The 22,602-nt window shown below is 37.7% G+C and overlaps 2 protein-coding genes and 1 long non-coding RNA gene across 9 annotated transcripts in view; 2 read left to right on the top strand and 1 right to left on the bottom strand.

The window, feature by feature from the left end:
* CAPS2 (calcyphosine 2) overlaps nt 1–20,021 on the top strand; it is a 47,336-nt gene extending 27,315 nt beyond the window's left edge. For 2 of the 4 annotated variants that reach the window (XM_088141824.1, XM_007440007.4), the window contains exons 18-19: nt 969–1,065; nt 2,240–9,238. In XM_088141824.1, coding sequence (XP_087997950.1) covers nt 969–1,065; nt 2,240–2,415 — 273 coding nt within the window. In that variant the 3' untranslated portion in view covers nt 2,416–9,238. Of the gene's footprint in view, nt 1–968; nt 1,105–2,239; nt 9,239–19,799 lie in introns of those variants that run through there. The other 2 variants (XM_088141825.1, XM_088141826.1) reach the window with 2 other exon arrangements.
* On the bottom strand, nt 4,763–11,073 carry LOC148215912 (uncharacterized). 2 transcript variants are annotated; one of them, XR_015796417.1, is made up of 3 exons: nt 10,603–11,073; nt 10,098–10,170; nt 4,763–4,893 (listed from the first exon to the last, which is right to left on the bottom strand). It is a non-coding gene; the product is annotated as an uncharacterized LOC148215912 (long non-coding RNA). The 2 variants fall into 2 exon arrangements; XR_015796418.1 differs by lacking the exon at nt 4,763–4,893 and adding an exon at nt 9,266–9,879.
* Nucleotides 19,893–22,602, top strand: part of KCNC2 (potassium voltage-gated channel subfamily C member 2) — a 56,618-nt gene continuing 53,908 nt past the window's right edge. For 2 of the 3 annotated variants that reach the window (XM_088141822.1, XM_088141821.1), the window contains exons 1-2: nt 19,893–20,027; nt 21,073–21,829. In XM_088141822.1, the coding sequence (XP_087997948.1) occupies nt 21,092–21,829 (738 nt within the window). In that variant the 5' untranslated portion in view covers nt 19,893–20,027; nt 21,073–21,091. Of the gene's footprint in view, nt 20,028–21,072; nt 21,830–22,602 lie in introns of those variants that run through there. The other variant, XM_088141823.1, reaches the window with a different exon arrangement.

Genomic DNA, 22,602 nt, shown 5'->3' with positions numbered 1-22,602 from the left:
CTTGCTTAAGAGAAATCACAAACAAAGAAAATCAAAGTGTTTGGTAGCAGAAAGGGAGGTAATAAGAAAAGAGAACTGAAAAGTCCCAAAATTATTAGAGACAAGTGGACAGGAAACTCCTCATTTGATCATGCCTGTGATCCATTTAAGCTTCAGTTTTATATTCACTTACCTGACTGTGTTAGCCATGCTTTCTTTTTATCTCAGAAACTGCTATTCAAATATATTATTTCTGTGATTACAGTATAAATGGCAATTGTTGTGGTTGCCTTAAAATTAATGGGAGAGAACTGGCTGAATGTCTCATTTCTGAAATAACCTTCCAAATCTTTAGGTCCCTCCCCCCAATTTAGTATTTTTTATGTGTTTCACTTTTGCATGCTAAAAGAAGCACATACGTTTTTGTATTTAACCTTCCTGACCTTTTAATGTATTACTTTAAGAATTCTAGTTTATGGAATTATAGTTGATACTTTGAACAGTACCAAGTTAATATTGCAGTAGGCAGGAGGAGCTGTGAGAGAAATTCTTTCTGGGTCATCTAAAGAAAATTGTCAGTGTGAAAATAAATGAGTCAGTGAGAAAATACTGTTTATGCAATGGGGAAAAAATGTGTTAAGGAATTGGTAGTGTTGACCAAAAAACTCTTTTAGATTTCTAAGTAGAAAATATATTTATTGTTGTAAGGGGTTGATTGAACAAAGCTTATTGTCCTGAGGAAATTTTAAAAGCTTACTTTCACTGATGTTGATTCAGTTAGGTGTACCCATTTACTTTCTGAATTTCTCACTTTTTCTCCAAACATTTATGTAAGGTCAGGTATTCGACCAATATAAATTCTACATGTAGAATGTTGTGTTTAATTTTGTTAATATTATTTTGGTTGTCTTCATGTAAAAATACCAGATGTATATAAACATTTTTTCTGTATATTCTCACACTAACATTTTTTTCTGATTATTGTTTAGGCTTATATGAAGCTGGATTACAATAAAACTGGCAGGGTGCCTATGGTAGATATCAAGAAATGTTATTGTGCTAAAAAACATCCTCAAGTTATAGCAGGTATTAACAATAAAGTAATTGTTGTTACCATTTGTTATTACTCTCAGTTGTCACTGCCTGATAGTTTGGAAAAAGTGTGTACCTTTTGGTATATGTTTTCTGATTTGATTGGTAGTGGCCTAGGTGCAAGGATATTATATTCATTATAGTTACTCAGTTTCAGAAAGACTTGAATGTATTGTATCTTCCCTGGTTTATACTTATTCTGGTTTATAGATTTTCAATCATTTTGGGCTAATTTACATTCTATCCCTTTGAGCTTCTAAAAGCATTTGACTTCAAGATTCTTACCATGAAACTGTATTCCTATGGCCATTTCTTTATCTATATGGCTTTCCTGGCAGTTCTACATTACTTAATTTTTTTTCTATAGATAAGGACTGTTCACTAAATTTATATCATGTTTCCATTAGATCAGCCTAAATGTTACAAAAGAATTTGCAAACTTTCTTGATCAGTCAAAAATATTATAAAAAAATAGGATGGGGAAGAAACAAGAACATTTTTTAAAAAGTCAAGATATTTCAGCATGAGGCCTTTAATTCATAGCCAGTCTCAAATGTTTGTCTGCTGAATGCAGTTATGTTGACAACATAGTGTATTTTCCTATGTTGATCAGATAAACACACAAGGCCAGGCTCATATTTCAACCAGTTGCCAACATGATGATGCTGTTTCTTTCAACCTTTGGAAATCTTTGTAGCCCAAATGGGCCTTCATTTGGTCTGTACTGTAGTCCACTATATCTGGAGAATGCCATTACAAAGTTTGGGATAAATGTAGGCTTAAAGTATGAGACAGAATTACCCCAGGTATCTGTGCAGTGACATTACAAAACAAACCAACTCCTCTCTTTTGTACTTGCATACTGATGTTGTATGCAAGTATCTAAGCAACAGGGATTTGCATTGTGACATGGTGATGCACATTTTGTCATTTGCCTCCCAGATTCATACAAAGGTAACAAAAGTTACCTTTTCCAAGATATCCCTTGAGTTTTCTGTCTTAATTTGCTTTCCACAAATTTCACTTAGGAAAACTTCTATGTTAGATTCATAATACGTCTTTAACATACTGTAGTCACACAGATTTTATTTTTGTTTTTGTTTTCAATGTTTTACTACAACTTTGACATGCTGAATAACAACTTTAATAGTAAGTAATATTTTAACAGGTAATGCAACAGAGGAAGAAATTAAATCTTCATTTCTAGAAACACTGGAGGATGCCTGCAGCAATCCCAGTGAAGTTTCATTTAGTGAATTTGAGGATTATTATGAAGGATTAAGTATTGGCATTCTGGATGATGAAGATTTTATTAACACATTACGGAATCCCTGGGGAATTTAGAAGTGAAGAATATAATGTAAAAAAATAGGAATAGAGACCATGAACATTTGTTAACTTTCTAAATAGATTTAATAAATTGGCCTTCATAGCCTGAAGATACAGTAAATGTTTAAAGCATGGCTTATTTCTCTTCTTGCAACATTAAAGTAGTATTTATTAAATTTTTATTCAGTTGGCTCAGACTACATCCCATGTAAGAAAATAATATGTTTAATCAATGATTTGTGAAAGGATATATGCATGATAGAACTAATGTTGTGCTATGTCAGGTAACTTGTGATACACAGTTAAAATAACTCTGTATCACAAGCCATATATAAAGGCCCTTTATTAGAATGAATATTTCTATTTTGGTGGTCCTGTCAATGGCTGTTTTAATCTCACAGTATATAAGCATGGAGACATTTAGGATGATTATATCATGACTCCAGTCTACAGAACAGCAACTATGCATCTTTAAGTGATTTTTTTTTCCCAGGAGATACTTGTTTTAGTTAATTTAGTACAGTCAGATAGTACAGAAAGGTCTTTATAGATATGCTCTTAGAACTTTTTAAAAGCACACATATGTACATAGATACATACGTGTCTCTGTGTGTTCTTTGTAATTCACTTATTCCACTGTTTATATGTGTTGGGGTTTTTACTTAAAATCTAATGTGCTTTTTTAGTTCATCTAAATACTGTATCTAGATTCTTAGTATATGTTAAGTAACACAATGTTTTATATTGTAAACCAACCATTTTGAAAATATTACATTTTGATTTTAAAAACAGTGAATTCCTTCAGTATGTAGCCTATATATATATATATTTCAGTGCTAAGATCATCATAATTTGTTATCTTTGCTCAAAAGTATGCAATATAACTGTTTAATTGATCTTAAATATAATTTATTGCTAGAACTTTTTCAGAACCAGTAATTATTAAACTATGGATATTTATGCTCTGCTAAATCCCAAACATGCAGATACGAATTTTTGGAAATCTATTATTTAAAACACCATGAATCAGTTGTATATAATCTATTCTGTTCAGGCACCCTCAAGGCCACGTAACAGTATTAGTCTTCATCCTCAAGTCCTGAGAGGCTGGACTAGTGGGAGAGAAAAAAATCATGCTATTTTAAAGCTCTTTCATGGACTGAGCAAAAAGATATTCTCTGTAGGCGAAGATGTTAAAAAGCTCATTGAAGCCAATTACATCCACAGCAGAAAGTCTCAAAAACACACAAATGTTGCTGGAGTTGTCAAAACTATGTTCAGTTTGTCTGCAGAAAGTTTAAATGCTCCATCTAAGAAAAAAATATGCAGCTTTCCTATATATACTCACCAGGATGCATATAAGGATAATTTGAATGGAATCCAGGAAAGTGACCAGAGGTTATTGTTGCAACCTTTATTGACTCATCCATTCCACCAGAAAACAGTGCTTTTCTACTAACAAAAGATGAAGGGAAAAAGGCTATGTCAAGAGGCTAAATTACTGAGTGACAGGATTTAGGATCCTTCAGGCACAATTTTCTAATTGACCGGATTGTGTAGCTGCCAAGAAGATACATAAAGCACAACAGAGGAGAAGGCATGCAGAAGGAGGTTTCAGAGCAATCAATACCTATAGAAGTGGTGTCTAGTAGTACTCTTGGCAGCCTACTTCAGGGTACAGTATGCTTTCAGTGCCTGAGGATGAGACTGCAAGAATAACAGAATCTGACTTCATTTTTTATTTAGCCAAATGCAGTGTGATAATTTTTCAGAAGACCTGGATGCAAGAAAGAACTAATCTCGATGGGTTTTACTAGACCTCTCTGACAGTAAAAGGGAGTCAAGGCAGAAGATATCACAGAGACAGGTTCAGAATATTTATTTCTACTAAATTCTGGGCTTTGAAAGTTAAACTTGCTCCACTGAGGTTTGCAACAGCAGCATTAATAAAATTCAGCCACTGCAATCTTATTGCCCCTCTCCCCCCGAGAACCTGCTTATTAACCATTCATCTTTGATTATTAAAAATGACATATCCCCATGTCTTTGTCAGTAATTTCAGTGTCAGAAGTGGGTGAGTGATGCAGAGAATTTCAACAATGCCCTCCAAATCTAGAACCTTTCCATTTTGCAGCTTGCAATTATAAATCTGCTGCTATATAACTATATTGAGGTGTACTTAGTACAGATTTTCAGCAGACTGGATCTAATTGTTTTAAATGGAGTCACTAATGCAGATTTTCTAGGGGAATTTATTTGGGGAACATGTGCATCTATGACTACCCTGGATTAAGTGTCTGTCACAACTTTCTGTAATTTGTAGAGAGTCTCAGAATTGAAAGCTGATTGAAAGATTACCACCTACCATGAGTTCTGAGCCTCCATAAACAGGGCAGGAAATATGTCTTTCAACCTGCAATATAAGCAGAGGTGGAACTGCTTCTCATTTAAGATGGTTAATGCAAATATGGCAGGAATGTTGACTTGGAGCATCTGTCGTAAAAGATCAACATAGTGCAGAGACACTGATTGGTTCAAAGTCTTCAATTGGCCTTAAACAACAGTAGTAAAAGAAGGAGCATTCCTTGTTAGCTGATTGCAGTTCATAGATCATTAAGGACAGTATTGTGTAAAAAGCCCTGAATAATACAGAGCTAATTCTACCCAAACACCAACTCGGATGTTTCTAGATTTTTTTTTTTAATAGTACAAATAGCTGATTGCAAACTAAAATAGTTAGCTATAGAGGAGGACTTGACTCATTTATTAACCGCAGCAAAGTCCAACAACCTTTCCTCTATTTGAAGAGCGGTATCTGCCTTTCTATATTCTGAACCTTTTTACTTGAGGTCTCCTATCCCAGTAGGAAAGTGGGAAGAGTTCTTCCACATGCTATATGCAGGGAATTTGAACAGAATGGTCTTAGAAAGATTTGGTCTTCTTCCATCTTGGCCCCTATGTTGATATCTGTGGTTTCCAAACTGGTAAGTCTGCACAAGCTTGGCAGGCTTGATACCTGCAGAGATTAATAAAACTCAGAGTGGTAAGCTCCAATTTTGACCTCATAATTTACGGGCATAAACACTACACTTCCTGGATATTGCAATGGTCAGAAATTTATTTGAGGATCATGACCCCAATATTATATGGCTAGAGACAAAATTTTGTTTGGCAACCTGCCATATGATCCAGAAATGGAATAGAAGAGAAGGAAAGCCAGGAAGAATGGGATGAGGATGCTCTAGGGATACGTAGGGTAGTATTTCAGCATTTTAGTAATCGTATTCTGCTTTAGTAATCTAGTAATTTACTTTTTAAATTTTTCCCAGTATTTTATATTTGCATTCATATTGTATTCTGACTCACTTTATCTTAATTTCTGTGAAGTACTTTCTCTTCTTTTGTCATATAACATTTCTGTCCAACTGTGCAGTGACTATGTTAAATAATTGATTATGAAAATGTACTCTATTTGTATATGTAGTTTTATTTTGAGAATTGTTTTAATGAGATATAGAGTGAGCACACTTTTCTTCTGAGAGGCTACTTAAGTTTTCTTTCTTGAATACAAAGGCAGGTAAAAAATTGAAAAGGGGAAAACCATATTTCTTGAAAAGAGAGATGCTGTGCTACTAATTCCACTGTTTATATTCTGATCATTTAGCTAAATATTCTAAGAAAATTTACAACTTATCTTACAAATAGTTCTGTGGTTTAATTTTTAATGATAATTTAATGTTTGAGCATTTATTGCTTAAGCATTAAATGATTTAATGTGTATTATTAAGTATTTCAGTCTATATTTTTGAAGATAAGGTCAGTATTTTTCTTCCTCTGCTAATTAAAAATATCATATTTTGATTACATTTAAAAATAAGGGAACTATTTATAGCAAACAGTTATGATAACATAAAAAAGTATGTGCAATTCTTGGTAACTGTTGATTAACATTAATCTGATACCTATGCTTTATTTCTATTATAACAATAGAAGAAGCAGAACACAAAAGAATCTTTCTCTATTTTAGCTGTTTGGATAACTCTAGAAAGTGAAATAAAACAGTGCAATTACATGTTCTATATATTTGTTAATAAATCAAATTCTTTGGTTATAGCTAATCTTATTTGATCCCTGTTGTAGGTTTGTTCATTGAGTTTCTGTAACTCAATTCAATCTTTATTACAGTCATAATACAATCAGAACAACTGTTGTTAAAATAAACATATACAGTAATAACAGTACAATATGACAATCTAAATATAAACATCCTGACTGTCGCTTCAAGTAATTTATTTGAGTCAATTTTGTGAGGTTATAATTTTCTAGCAAGTTCTTTTGCTCAGAAACAAAATTTGGCAATTAAAAACATGACCTGAGAATTCTTATTAGTTAAAAGGCACTATGTATAAAATTCATTTCAATAGCCTTTAATAGAGCTTGAATTAAATTAAGCCAAGAGTCAAAATAAAACTGACTGTATACATTTAGCCCAGTCTTACATGAAAAATGCTTCTGAGAAACAGATTTTTCAGTACCTGCCTCCTAATAGCAACAATAGTAGATCATTAAATTGGGTTCTTCAGAATACCCATTGATATTTAGGATAGATAAGTGACTACAGTACTAATAAGCTGCTAAACCTTTAACACTCTCTAAGAGGTTGATACGACTCTGAAATTTTACTTAAGTTTTTTTTGTGACTCTGTGTCCTAAATCCTCTGCTTAATGACATTTTTAGCCTTATCCAAGCTTAGAGAAAATACGTATTTGAAGAGAGTCCATAAGTATATAATTTTGTTAAGGAGCATTTCCCCCATGTAGTTCTAAAGTTTTCAAGTTATATTATTAGCAATAACTGATTGGTGTCAGGATTAGCCTTACCTAAGCTGTCAGGATATTAAGTTCATGTAAAAGTGAGGGAAATGGAAGTTGCAGAAAGGTTATTTTCCTTGCTTCCTCCTTAATCCGGAGCAAGTTGGGCAGCTAGCACTTGCTGCCAGCCACCGATCCAGCTGTGGTGCCATCTCCCCTCTCATGGAGAGATGACTTCTGGTGGGGATGGTCCTCACACCACTGCAGTGTCCCTGTGGTCACATGATCAAAATTCAGGAGCTTGGCAACTGGCATGTATGGTTTCAGTGTCCCAGGGTCACGTGATTGCCATTTGCAACCTTCCCAGCCAGCTTCAAGCAAAATCAATGGGGAACCGTGTGATCCACTTAATGACCATGGTGAATAGCTTAACGACCACTGGAAAAACCAAAGTAGTAAAACTGGTTGTGGTCATGTGATTCCTTGCTTAACAACCGCACTGCTTAATTATAAATTTTCTGGTCCCTATTGTGGTCCTAAGTCAAGGATAACCTGTACAGATTTTCATTGCTTCTGCTGCCAAGGGATTTTCTATGGCTATAATTTCTATTCTTTTTATTACTTTGCAAATGTCATTTTGCTTACTCCAATGCTAGCCATGGGCTACTCCCAGGTGCTGCCAGTGGCCACTTGCTGCTAGCAGTGCTATTTCTTTTCAGCATTTAACAAATCTGGAATATTTTGGAACTGACATGAAACTGAAGAATTTTGCCTGTTTCTCCTTTTAGCCTGGGTGAGAGGTCACAGGCACAGGCAAAGGCTGCAGGGTGTGAGGGAATGTAGACCTCACTTTGGGAATGACAAAAGAACTGTTAAGCAGGGGGATTTCTCAATTCTGAGAGGAGAGGAAAAGAACCCACCCTTGCTGTTTAGCATAGGACTGAGTAGTGAAAAACTCTGACAGACTTTCAAGATTTTGTTATCTATCCTATAATAATAAGCCACATTCTTGGAATCCCTCCCTGACCTTTTTCTTGACTTTGCCCATTCAAAGGGCTGACACAGGCTGAATCAGGTGATGCTGCCTATGCTTTAGCCTTCATGCCTATGCTTTGTGTGTGATCTGTCAGGCTGTTTTTTGAACAGATGTTTAGTGCTCTTTTAAAGGAGCATTAGACTTTTTTTTCCACAAACAGATCTAGCAGTCTTCCAGAAGAGTGTTAGTCCTGTGTTCAGATATAGCCCAAGTGACAGGTCACTGGGGCAGAGAAGTTCAATGGTGGCAACCTGTTACTTGGGGAACTTGAATGGTAGCTAAAGCCTGCTCCCTCTTCCACAGTCACTCAAGCTCATCCCACCACATGCTGAGGACAGTGATTAGCAGTTGTTTTCCCTGCCAGCAGATGGTACTGGATGGGAGAAGAAACACAGGCAGCAGAATCCACCAATCACTGGTTTTAAATGCTTCCCCATGAGAGTTATAAGAACAGCATGGTCATTAGCTTCTTCACTAAGGTAGATTACAGCTTGGGAGCAGAACATTTATGTTGACATACTGCTGACTCCAGAACTGAACAAATGCATATTAATGTAGCTACGGGGAGGATTCTCTAGATCTCTCTACTGAATAGGCATTGGTGTGTACAACTGCACACACACTGCTTTTCTTGCAAGTCTTGAACTCTAATAGTACAGGTTCATGTTTCTACGCTAGTGACTATGTACATATAAAAAGCTTTTCAGCATAGACATCTCAATTATACATGCAAATTCCAGTGTCAAAACAATGCTGGTTGGTCTTATTGTTGCTTTTTGCATGGTGACTTAATGCTTGAATAAGCTAAACAAATTCTCTATGTTTGCAAAATTTTAGCCAATATATTATTTACCTATTTATTTATGTATATGTAATCAAACAGATTTTCATGGACCTGTGCTGGCAGAGAATTTATGGCTTTGGGGAATTCTGGATGCAAATCTATAACATCTGTTATAAGTGCTTCTTTGGTATTACCTCATGCTAAAGTTGTTAGGGAAAAAAAGAAGTGGTGTAATGGATTGAGGGGATTACTTATTGGGGGCTTTGTGGTATGCCTTTCCATAATGTTCTGTGGAGGGAAAAGCATATGATATGTGATTGATTGATTGATTGATTGATATATATATGAGAGATATCACACAGATCCAACATTTTGCATGGGTACCCACATTTCTGGGTAGCAATTTGTTCGATATTGCTGAAATAGCAGGAAGAAATATGTAAAGTAAGAGTTAGCTGATTGACCAGCATCTCAAGTTCCAGAATGAAACACATGAGGATATCCATGCTCTGGTAATTAGGATCATAGATGGAGAAGAATGCAAATTAGGTTCCAGAACTGAGAGACTAAAAGTAGGCAATGCCAAAGTGATGTGGATAGTGAAATGTGAAGACATTCCATAGTTTGCTGTCGTCATAAGTTGCCCACACAGGAAATAAATTATTAATCGGTACACAAAGAATTTATTTTAGAGGTGATTTGAGCCTTGGAGAACTTTGAATAATATATAAAGATTATGGGAACAGCTATGCATCTGGTTATGCTTTGCATTGGTTATAAACAAATTCCAGTATGAAGTTGAGTCCCCTGCCTTAGCAACCCTTATCCCCCAATCTTGTAGAGGTGTCTGCAAAGAGAAAGCATGGATGGAAAATTTATTTCTTTGGACTTTCCTAAGTATTTTCAGGAATGAAAATTTCTAATTCACAGAGCTGAACTTATCCACTAGTTCTCTATATAGCAAAGCAAAATATCCAGTTGATAAGGTATGGCAGAAAACTACTTAAACTTCTCTTTCAAACTTTTGTGGAAAATACTGCTTGAAAACAAGCAGAGAAATCTCACCACTGGTCCTTTGTTGTGCGTAGTTCAGTTTCCATGGCAGTAGACAGTTTAGTCCAAACACAGGCAGCTTTTTCTACCAAAAAAAATTAAATAAAAAAGTGAAGAGATGCAGTGGGGGGGAGGGGATATAATCCAGTGAATTATAGGTAGCAGTTCATTTGCAAGCAACCACATTTGTTGTGCTGTAAATGCTCAAGTGAGTATAACACAGACTTCCCTATCTTCAGTATATACATCTGTATCATGGCTGTGCAAAGCATTCAAAAGGAGTGTTTTGCAAAGCATATTAGCATCATTAAAGTACTTCTCCTATTTCAAAGACTTCCTGGATATCTGTACATGCACCTGTATGCAGACACAACACTTTTGCTAGGACATCAATGAAATAAGAGGCTGAGCATCCACATGCATGACTAGACAGCTGAGGACAGCCTTTGAAGCAGCTGTGTAAGCTTTTCAAAGGACTTGGCCATGTTAAAGGTTTAAGGAGGGCTTCTTCACTTACCAGTAACATGCTTTATGAATCATGTTTTTCGATAGTTTTACACAGCTTTGATCTGCACACTTGATGACATGCCCTGTAGTGCATATGCATATTGCTCTGTTAATAAGATATATGCAGTTATACTATTCCTTTGCCTGATTTGTAACCTGGAAGAAAGGAAAAAAATCACTTTCATAATCAGACTGAAGAGTTTCACGGCATTACTGTCTTACTCACTGTGCTCATAGCTTCTTCCTGCTTGCTACCAAGAACATCAGGAATACTATTGGTATTCAAACACCACCTCTCTCCTCTTTTCCTTTTACATTTGGTTTAACTCTCCTTTTTATCTCAAAGAAGGGGATGAAAAGGAGGAGAAGGAGGAGAAAGCTCTAGCATGCTTCTTAATAGCTTCAGGCAAATATTCTTGGTAGACTCTGCCTGTGCTTTCTGTCATTCTTTGCCTTTCTTTGACATCCTTAATTAACATCTTTAAACTATCCTCTTTTAACTTGAACCAACACATTTTGCTTCTGATCAAGCAATACTGGCATAAGGTTCTTCTCACGGAAATAGACAAAGTAATAGGCCAGCCTTTTTTTAAAAAAAATTGAATAGGCAAAATTAAAAAAAAATGCTTAATTTACATTATTTTTTAAAAGAATACTATTTCACTTCAACTGACTGGAATTTTTATTTGAGCTAGCTTTAGCACAGTTGGTTGTGCTAAAGATGATTTGTACCAGAAATTATTACCATGGATTCATGGTACTGTTTTCAGTTCTGTTCTTGCTTCAGGGCTGTCAAAAAAATAATAGGCCAGCCTTAAAGGTTTCTGCTGTTCACCAATATGAGCTTTTGATGGAAGGGGATCTGTCCTTTCAGTTCTAAAAGTAGTAGTAGGAAACATAACATTGCATTCTCCCAATGTTGATGTCTATCATTAGCTAAGCTATTCTGGCTAAGAATATGATTTAGTTTCAGGAAATGAAATATATTTTTAAAAATACTATATTTTCCTTTTTATCGTAATTATTATGATGCGATTTTCTATCTTAGAGCCAGTTTGGTATATGTTTAAGGCATCAGGCTAGAAACCGGGAGACAGGCTCTAGTCCTGCCTTAGGCACAAAGCCAGCTGGGTGACCTGGGGCCAGTCACTCTCTCTCAGCCATAGGAAAAAAGCAATGGTAAACTACTTCTGAAATCTTGCCAAGAAAACTGCAGGGACTAGTCCAGGCTGTTGCCAGGAATCAAGACTGATTCATTTTATTTTTAATAATTTTTATTGAGAATTTTTACTTGAATGAAAAGGAATCAAGACTGATTCAAAGGTACATGTGCACACACACACATGCACAAACACAAATCTAAGTATTCAGCTATTGTAAATCAGTTATTTGATAAATTTCAGAAGTTATGAGCCCTATAACACTATAAACATTGGCTATACTCGGCTATACTAGTCAAGCGATTTACTCAAGAGTTCTCCTTCCCCAGAAATGAGATAAAAGCAGGTATTTTTCTCATCTTAATTAGGGAGTTCAGGAGCAGGTTATTATATCTACAGAAAATAGTAAAGTTGAATGACAAAAGATGAAACATTCTGATGATGGGGTTTGCATTTAACTCATAAATTTGAGTTAACTCATTAGAAATGTCTTGGTTAGGCATTGGATTTGGCTGTCTCCAGATAATTTCATATACTGAAAAACAGTAATTCTAGATGAAGCTTTTAGCATATAATTACTTTGATTTATCTGTGGAATATCATAAGACAGCCAAATATCTTTCTTAGTCACTCTCCCATTTTTTCTACCATTTCTTTAAATGTTTTTTTTCCTCCAGTAGAAAAGACAAAAAAGCTGCACAACATCTTCTGACAGTTTTGAGACTATCTGAAATTAATTTTGGAGTACTTTGCCTCAGAAACTTGACCATAACTGCAAGTGGTTAGACACATAACTGTGGCTTCTCAGGAAAGTGTGAAGAAGCTCACATAACTATTCATTGTAGAGAACTACATAACTATAGTGTTGGAACAGGATGTATCCTTGTGGCATGGGGAAGGGAATGCCCCATAGTTTCTCTTTCCGTTCTTGTAAAGGCCCCATCTGCCCAGTGCTGGCAAGATAAGAGAAATTGAAATGGAAATGGATTGGGTTGAAAAGAAGTAGATTCCTTTTTTTTGGAAGCTGGAGACATCTGTAAGTTCCTCAATCCTATAGAGCTGCAAAGTTGAACAAAGCTGAAAGTTAAGTTGCTGAAGAGCCAGCAGGCCAACTCTTTCACAGAGGGAGAATTAGAGAGCATAAAAAACAGCATACCCACAGAGGTTATCTGCAGCTGCAGCAGAAGCAGTAGGGAAAAAGGCAGTGCCAAGGACAGGTTGAAGCCTAGCAGCAGTGGAGCAGTAAGATCTAGGATGGACCAGAGGCAGAATGCCTCTGAAAAAGTAATCTTTTGATGGGATTTGGTGGGAGAAGCCAGAAGAGGGTCAGCCAGGTCAGATGCTGCCGAAGAAAGTCTAGAGTGGTAAGCTGGGTGGTGGCTAAGGCCTAGTGGCAGACAAGAACCAGCATTGTATGACCTACTAAAGATGCCACAGCAGTAATGATCAAGCAAAGATGTCTGGTAGAAAGCAAGCGTCAGCTGCAAGTCAGACTTAAGAATGGCTGGGATGGCTACCTAAAAAGGGTGGAGTGTGGTAACAAGCCACAGTGGGTGGAACCCCCTCAGACACAATTCTCATAGGCTCAGAGTACCCAGTTAGCCCCAGTGGATAGCAAGCTGACTCAGAAAAATTCTAAAAGGTCATCTGTAGACTGCTACTCCACTACTAGCTCTGAAAAAGTCAGGCTCAATGCAGCTCTCTGTATTACTACTAGGCAGGAAAAGGTTCATTTAGGTGGAGCTACAGCGAAGGGGCTACAGATTGGGAAGGCAGATTGCCACCTTACTGCATCCAATTTGATGTAATGGGTTTCTCAGGGGCTTTGAAGGATGATACAGAATATTTGAGCAAAGAACATTTGCATATACTTCCTTTATCAGGAAAATGGGTAGCCACCTCCTTAGTGCATCAACCTCTGGTTAGCAAGAAAATTAAGAAAACTCTGCCATAATGATCCTAGAGATAAATTGGATGCTAAAGTAAACATATCCAGTTGCTAAAATTTCTGTAACCTTTTCCTTTTTCAATAAATTTGGTTAAAGACAAATCTGTGAAAATCGTCCTTCTTTGATTATAAGCATCTGATAAGGACTTCTTTTCAGCTGTTAATAAATATCCAGTTCTTGGGACTTGCCACTCAGAAGCCTTACTTGGCAATATCCAAAATAAAACCTCAACATTTTTTTGGCAAATAACCTTATATATATATTGGTCCTTCTGGATAGGAAGGAAATATAAAATCACAAAATCTATTTGAGTCCTGACATGTCTCTACTGTGTTCTTTGTCTGCATCTCATCTCTTAGTTTGCCCTCAGATTACTCTTTTGTTCTGTCTCCTGGTTTGTTTTTTGTTTTATCTTCAGTCCTGCTTTTGGGTCATCCTCTGGTCCTAACTGCTTTTTAAAATTTCCTAGCTTCTGACTGCAGACTGTTGCCTATAATCTTCCTTCAAACTGCATAAACCATAAATATTCCTGTCCATGAAATCTTTAATGAAAGGTGAAAGATTTATATGATCTGAAGAGAAGCCATTCCCACCTAGGTTTGCTATAGTGATAAATAATACAGTACATAATACTGATAATCTGTTTGCACAATGTGAATCTTTTAGTTTCTTAGAGCAGACTGTGCCTATCTACTCTAAAGAAAGGTCTATTCAGCTCAGTAAGTCTTACTTCCACCTAAATAAACTAAGTTGAAGGGCTTTGATCTCTTTGCAGTGTAACATGTTTTGAGATATTACTTATTGACTTCCCAAATTACCTGAATTTGTAACACATAAGAAAAAAAAATTCACCCCCTTCTACTTTTATTTGGTTTTGCTCAGCCATAGGTAATAGGCCTGGCATGTTGGTATTATAACTATTACTAATTCACCATTTTTCATTTAGTTAATACATTCTTATTCTAACATACACGTGTATTTATTTTTATTACTCTTGTTACAGCATTCCTCAATGGCTTGTTTTGTAGCTAATATTGAATGCTACTGTTACTTAATATATGCTGTCAGCAGAAATATATGCATGCATTTAGTTCCTCTCTGAATTCTAGTTAAGTTCTACAAAGTGCACTGAGTCTTAGAAAATGTGCCATTTAATAAGTAAATTTCAGAATTGTTTAGTATTGTTGTTACCCTTATGGTTCAATACATTCTACAAGTAAAGTACTAATAATTAAGCACTGCCAAAAATGAAGATAAATATAAAATGTGTATAACTGATTAAGAGAGAGGAAAAAAAAGTTAAAATGTTAAGGCCAAGGATTAAGTACATATTTAAAATTACTAGTAGAACTCATTAAAAATAATCTTACATAAACTTTATTACAATTTTAGTAATAGTACCAACCTTGAATTGTGGTTGACAATTTCTAGATGTATTTATCCATTCTAGCCTTTCATGCACAATACTTATGGATGGTTGTTTTTAAAATCAATGTTTAAAAATAAGTATGTGTTTTAATTACTGTAATTTTATATTGTATCTCTTAAAATGTTTTATTTAATGTTTATGCACACTCTTCGGAGATTTTGGGGGAGGTGATATGCATGTGGATAACATGAAAACTAACAAATTAGTGTTGGTACACCAGTTTTTAAAATTGTACTTATGTGATCAGTAAATACATTAAAAATATTTTTACCCATATTTTTAGTTAACAAAACACTGTGTCATATTAAGACATTTTTCCTTGTGCTCACAGTTATTTACTACTAGAACTTTATTTTATTAAAAATCATGTTCCATTAAGTGGCTATGGATTTGAGAAAGCTTGCAGGAAGCTTTCCTTTTTCTTCCAGGAGGAATTCTATGCAATAGTGTTTAAAAGCTTTTATTACTCCTTCCTTTTGATAATGCAAGAATCTATTTTTTCTTTCAAATGGACATTTCTTTAAAAAAGGGGAAGCTGGTAGTTCCTTCAAAGTTTTACCCAATTATAAACTACTTTCCACCGTTTTTGTAATATTCAGCAGATACTGATTAAGAGCGTTTTGAATATGTGCATAAAGATGCATGCAAAATATTATAACCTATATAGAGAAACAAACTTAAGAAATACATTTGACAATATTTTTAACAAAAAAGGTGACTATGTCTAAATTTTGTCTTTGAAGTCTTTTTCTTTCCTTCTTTGTTTTGCAAAAAAGTATAGATTGTATTCTTAGAAATAATTGTAGACGTTTTGGAAGATAAAAGTTCGAAATGGTCCATCACATTAAACAAAAAGGTACTTGTGAAAAGAAAAAAACATCAAATATAGATAACCTCAAACTCCCCAATGTATTATAGTTTTCAACATGGCCATTTGAGAGATGCTAGGGACCAAATTTTAGCAACCTCTGAAGGAACACAGGTACCTCACTGGACCTGAATATTGTAGATGTCTGGCAGATGTGGCTGTGTTTTGACTTTTCTCACACAAAAATATTTAATCAGTACTGGACGTTGGTAACACATACAGATTACCATGTCAAGAATGGTTGGAATGTCCATAAATGAGAGACTGCAGGTAAAATTCTTGATCTTGCATAGATTTGCTCATCCATTAGAAACCAACAATTCATAATAAAAAAGATCCAGGAAAAGTGGTCTTAAAAGTTTCTAGAAGGGACATTCCACTGAAAGAAAAGGCTTACAAGGGGGCAGAAGTCCTGTCCTGGCATCCTGCTATATGTGTGGATTAAAAGGGAGCATGGATATTGGCCCCACCTGTTGTGTCCCGTATATGCTTGTCCTGTCCCTTAGTGCTGCATAGCAAGGCCTGAAAGGTTCTAAAAGATCCCAGACAATGATAAAGAAGGATCCGTATCACGTAAAGAGTTTTATCTGTGTTTAACTGAACATAAGTAGAATTTATTTATTCAGTTTTAGCTTACTGCAGTCAGTCAATTCTCAGTGGGTTACAATCACTAATTTGTAATCAAACATCCACAGTATAATCAGAGTAAACAGTCCAAAGCTAAAAATCACAAAATAACATCAAAAATATAAGTTCTAACAAGAATAAGCCGAAACGAGAAGTAAATAACTAGATGGTCACATTCATATATCAAAAGCCTCTTGAACAAATAATATTTTAATTATTTCTTAAAACTTAATAAGGTAGGATCCTCATATTTCCCCTTACTGTGGGGAAATCAATGGCTAAATAGGCAGCATTAGTGTAAATAAGGACCTAGGAGGCTTGATAAGCACGAATGGCCATTTGCCCTTACATCTTGTTAAGATTCTTATATTTAGGTGAATATCTGAACAACTAGAAATGCTCCAGAAGTGAGAATAAAGGAGTTTAGACACTTATATGTGATAATATTTAGGAGACCTATTTAAAGAATATTTTATTATGTTGTATTTAAAGGATTTCAGCACAGAAAAACATTTATTAGGAAGTGTAGCCTTAAAAGTACATATTTAATTTAATCAGTTCTCTCTCCCCAATAACCTTTGAAGTTCAAAAGAAAAGAAAATATAAGAATGTGAACAGAGTTGTTGGGCAGCCTACAAAATAATTCCATGTGCCACACATCAATTGCTTCAGTGATCTTGTGCTTTCTTACGTGCAACATTTCTGTGCAGCAAACATGTGATGGATCAGATGCCCTGGGAGAGATATGAGAAAGGGCAAGATGACACAACCCTCCTCACAGATACTGATAGTTACTGACATAATTCATAAGGACGCCTGAGAGCAAAAAATAGTTCTGCAATGCATTCTGGATGTTATATTTCAAAGTAGGAGTGTGTAGAAGATAGGTTGGATCTACCAGCTGTCCAGATGATGTGAGTTTTGGTTGTTTTAACAGCAGCAGCTGAATAACTGCCACTATCATAAATCATACTGTGAAATTAAGGAAGTCTTTGGCAATGATCGATTTTGCATGGCATGATTGTGACTTCCATTCAGCGTTGGCATACCAAACAATTTCCTGAGCTCAGAATGCTCCACATTTCTTTTCAAAATGCATTACTTTTGCACTAGGCTCTAAACTGATGGCTTCCAGTTTAAAAACAATCACAAAATATAATGAAGTAGACTATGAAGCTGAATATTAGGATAAGACATATAACATTAGGAAATGCTCATTGTGCTAGGGAAAAAGTTGTACATCATGGTTCACCTTTTTTTATCCTCCTTTACTTACACTAATGAACATGTCATTTGTGTATGTCTAACTTAAACTTACATTTGTGCTAATACACTTGATCTTAGCCAAAAGACCAAGAAGTGATATGTTAATAGAATTTCACATAGAAGCAGAAACTATTACAAATGAGCTTCATGTTTCAATTTCTTTTTTAATATGACAAAAATCCCAAGCAGATTCTTTTAAAACTGTCTTTCAACAATATTTGTTACTGAATTCTTTGTAGTAGTCTTCTGTATTATTAATTCTTCATGGATAGTTCAGAATAGGGGCTGTTTGTGTTTTTTAAACAAATTATATTCTGTTTTTATTTCCTGGGCACTAATAATAGTGAAAGAAAGAACACATAATATACAATAAAGAGTTTACTAATAAATTTATAGTTGCAAATATAATTCGGAAATCCATCATTAGGGAGATTTTTAAAAAGAAGCTGATACAGAAACAAAATATTTTCCCAGGGGCTGACTGGTTAATCCAAAAACATCTCACATAGTCACAGAATGCGTTTCTAATACAAGAAAACTGGAAGGAATGAACACACAAATACACATACAAATTTGATTTAAGCAATGCAAAGTAGCCTGCATTGCAGATACAGCCCTAGACCTTATTGGGTACAGGCAGTCTCTAGTCTCAGGGTTATTTGGGACATTTCTCTCAGGATGTTGCCTATATATGAGTATATTTACACTATCCAGTGAAAATGTACATTTGCTTTGATATCTTGGAGGTATCAAAGATTACACTGGAGATCAAACTGATCTTCAGTTGAGAGAGTATGTATAAGATAGTGGTACATCTAAATATTTCATAGCTGCCTTCAGAAGGGACTTCAGACTTTCAGTGATCAATACCTATCACTACCAAAAAAATCTAACCATTCAAAATCTGAATGGGAAACACACATCTCAACTTGATCTCCTTCAGATACCCTGAACCCTGCTCAAAAGAGGAAAGTAATCCTAAACTGATTTTTTTATTTATGATTGCATCTTTTTCCAGATCCATTATTGAAAAAAATATTCTTTAAAAATATATTTGTGTGATGCAGTGATTTCTCCATATTCTGAAGGAAGCGGAAGCATTCACCATATTCTTCATTTCTAGGTACCTTTAAAAGGTTCTGTAGAGCTTTGGAACCATTTCACAGTGCATGCTACTAAATTTGAATTCCTAAGTATTGTGGTAAGGTTGTGATGATCCAAGAGATTTACTATCAGGGACAGCTAGAATATAGAGAAATTATCTTGCATGATCAGTGGGATAGGGATATAAAACTAGAAGCAGATACCCATAGACAAGTAATATCGTCATCATCATCATCATCACCACCACTGTTTCCTGCACTGTTAAGGCTGATAATCCATTGAATATTTGAAACCAAGAAGTCTTCTGCCAAAGTGTCCAGGTTCTCTGTGTCATTCTCACCTGTAGCTAAGTGTCACTTTTGCTGGTCTTATCAGATCAAATTAGTTGTTCCTGTTTTGATGAAATCAGCATGCAAAGGGAAAATAGTGAAACGGTGCTTTCTTTAGAGCGTTTTTGCATTTATTTTAATTTTTGGAGGGCTGTTTTTAATGATTGTGGCAATTACACAATCCAAAGAAAGAAGAATGCAAAAGGTCCCTGTCACGTAATTGCTGGAAAGTGGTGCTGAAAGGACAGCTCTTCCTCCGCCGTCTCTTAAAAAGAGAAGCCAAGCGAGGAGCCGCGTTTCTTGTTCACCTTGGAATCATAGCAGGGGCCAGTTGAAGAGTCGCCTGCTTGAAGCAGCGGCGAGTCCTTCGTTTGCGGGAGTCCATTCTGTGGATACGCTTTCCATCCCCCATGTTTTTGTGATGGTTTTTCTCTGCCTGATGCTAAAGCGTCTCATCTATTTTGCACAATGACAGAAGAGAGGTTTCCTAGCAGCAGGTGGGGGCTGCTTTTATTGGTTTCGGAGCTGGCAGTCAAGGGCGCTGGAATGGCCACCTGAAGATGGACGGAAAAACCGCACGAGGAGGAATTCTTCAGGAGGAATTCTTTGTTTGACACGGACACACACAGAGTCTGGAGGCAACTGAGAAGGGACAAAGAGCGGCTGGAACGTGAAGAAAAGCCCCTTTCTCTCTGTCATTAAGGTATTGAGATGGATGTGAAAAAAAAAAGGTGGGGAGAGGAAGGGAGCAACCATCACAGGATGTTTCTGATTCTAATGATCAACCGACAAGTAAAACCTGGCGAGGATGGTGGCGATAGGAATCTGCTGTTAAGGTTACATGAAGATTGCTCCTGTTTAGGGTGTGCCTACAGCTCGACTTGCTGGGGAGGGGCATAAAGACTGTTTTTGTCACCAGTCAAGCTCCGGTGTTCTGGAGGGTTTTTTTTGGGGGGGGGGTATTAGATGGACAGATGGCACCTCTTAGTTCAGACAACTTGACCGCAAGAATTCAAAAAGAGGAAATATGAGTAAGGCTGACCAAGCTGACGGCTACTAAAGGGAAACAGCGTTTTAGCTCTGACTGTATTGGAATGGGTGGGCGGGTGCGCATTTAAGGAAGAGTCCAGATCATCATTGGTACTGGAGGGAGGGGAGGAGACAGGGATGAGGGAAAGAAGCCATCTGATAATTAGCGAAATAAGGATGTTTTTGCAGGAGTGTAAGGACCCTGCGCTGAATTTTGCCCAGGACAATAGCTATTAGGAGTGCCAGGTTTGTTCCCGGGTCGTTGTAGAGCAACTTTCTGGCTGTTGGAGTCCAATAACCTGCCTGCTAGCCCCACTTTGGAAAGAACTTTGAAGGGGCAAATTAGGAGATGCAGTGAGAGGGTGATTTTGGTCAAGGACAAGAGCTTAGAACGGAAAAACAGGGGAAAAGGAAAACGAAGATACCGAAGTGGGAAGATTTCTCTGAACTGGACCGTGGGTACAAGCAGCAGCCGGATTTCAAAGGATGTGTAGAAGTTGGAAAGAGGGCTCCCAGTGCCATGGTTCCTGTTCCTGGGTGTGGGCCCTTCCTTTAAGATCCCTTCCCTTTTCCCATAGGACGCGGTGGGAGGAGGCTCCTTCTTCCCCCCGCACCCCACTGGCTTCCATGGCACTCAGTACTGTATTGTCTTTCCGCAGGCGGCCTTAAAATAAGCGCCTTGCACATTGCCGTGTCTCTTCTCTCCTTCTCGCCCGCAGTCATGTCTGAGTCACAGAGATGGGGAAGCTCGAGGACAACGAGAGGGTGATCCTCAACGTCGGGGGCACCAGGCACGAGACCTACCGGAGCACCCTGAAAACGCTGCCGGGCACCCGGCTGGCTCTGCTGGCCTGCCAGTCCCAAGGCGACTCCCCTGGCGGCGGAGAGGAGCACCATCAGCCGCCGCTCCTGCCCGCCCCCAACCCGGCCCCCAACCCTGGAGGTGGCGGCGGCGGCGGCGGCGGCCCCCTGGATGCTGTGGGCGGGAGCGGCTGGAGTTCGCGCGCCAATGGCGGCGGCGCCGCACGTGGCGGGAGCGGCGCGTGCTGCGAATTCTTCTTCGACCGCCACCCGGGGGTCTTCGCTTACGTGCTCAACTATTACCGCACCGGGAAGCTGCACTGCCCCGCCGACGTGTGCGGGCCGCTCTTCGAGGAAGAGCTGGCTTTCTGGGGCATCGATGAGACCGACGTGGAGCCCTGCTGTTGGATGACCTACAGGCAGCATCGCGACGCTGAGGAGGCGCTGGACATCTTCGAGGCACCCGACCTAATCACCGGCGAGCCGCCTGGCGACCCCGACGACGACGAGTTAGCCGCCAAGCGCTTGGGCATCGAGGACGTAGGTGCCATGGGCGCCTCCTCGTCTTCCTCCGCTAACGGCTCCCCTCTCGATGGGAAGGGCGGCCGCTGGAAGAGGCTCCAACCGCGCATGTGGGCGCTCTTCGAGGACCCCTACTCTTCCCGCGCCGCCAGGGTAAGAGGGCAGAGACGGGGAAGGTGGGAGAGCGCGCCTAGACAGGGAGTAGGAAGCGCTCCTAATCTGTGAAAGGGCGCTGCCGCACCATCCTGCATGTGTCCGTTCAGAAGTAACTCCTGAACCAAACGGAAATGCAACGTTTACTTTTTTTTATTTTGTACACCACCATCACAACCACCATAAGAGGCACTTTACTGCAACCTTCCCCAATGTGGTTTCTGCCCAAAATCTAGCCAGTTTGGGGAAGGCTGTCTTTTTTTTTCTTCCCATTTCACATAAGGCAAACCAAGGCTTATAATGGTGACTGGAACAGATGTTGCATTGGCACAGGTAAGTTCCTTGCCAACATACAAATCTGAAGTCTCTCATGTTAACAAGAACTTGCCATGTGCATTAGCCTCTCATATATCTGTGGCCTAAGCAGCTGAAATAGTGATATATTAGCATTACACAAAATGGGCCTGGGGATATGAGGATGCTCCAGGGATGGTTATGCACATTATTTCGATACCCAGATGTTGCACAATACCTGTCCTGTTTTATTAAGTGGGCATGAAATTAGAAGGCGGGCCTGTCATACAAAGGTGTGGGGGTAACTAATTTCCCATTCTCTTGTGGAAGGCTAACCATCACCAAGTGCAGATGGATAGAAAGAAGTCCAAGTTCTTATATCTGTATATTTGTCATATGATTGTTAAGTTATTTTATCAGAATAGATTTTCTATCCAACTTCTTTTTAAAAATGATGACAGTGGTTGGATGTAGGAATA

This window comes from Python bivittatus, unplaced genomic scaffold (genome assembly GCF_059951505.1).
Source record: "Python bivittatus isolate LINGU-HERP-01145 unplaced genomic scaffold, Pbiv_v1 ctg000330_np1212, whole genome shotgun sequence".
Classification (NCBI taxonomy): Eukaryota; Metazoa; Chordata; class Lepidosauria; order Squamata; family Pythonidae; genus Python; species Python bivittatus.
The sequence above is the reverse complement of the archived record's forward strand: the minus strand, read 5'-3'. Positions and strand labels throughout refer to the sequence as shown.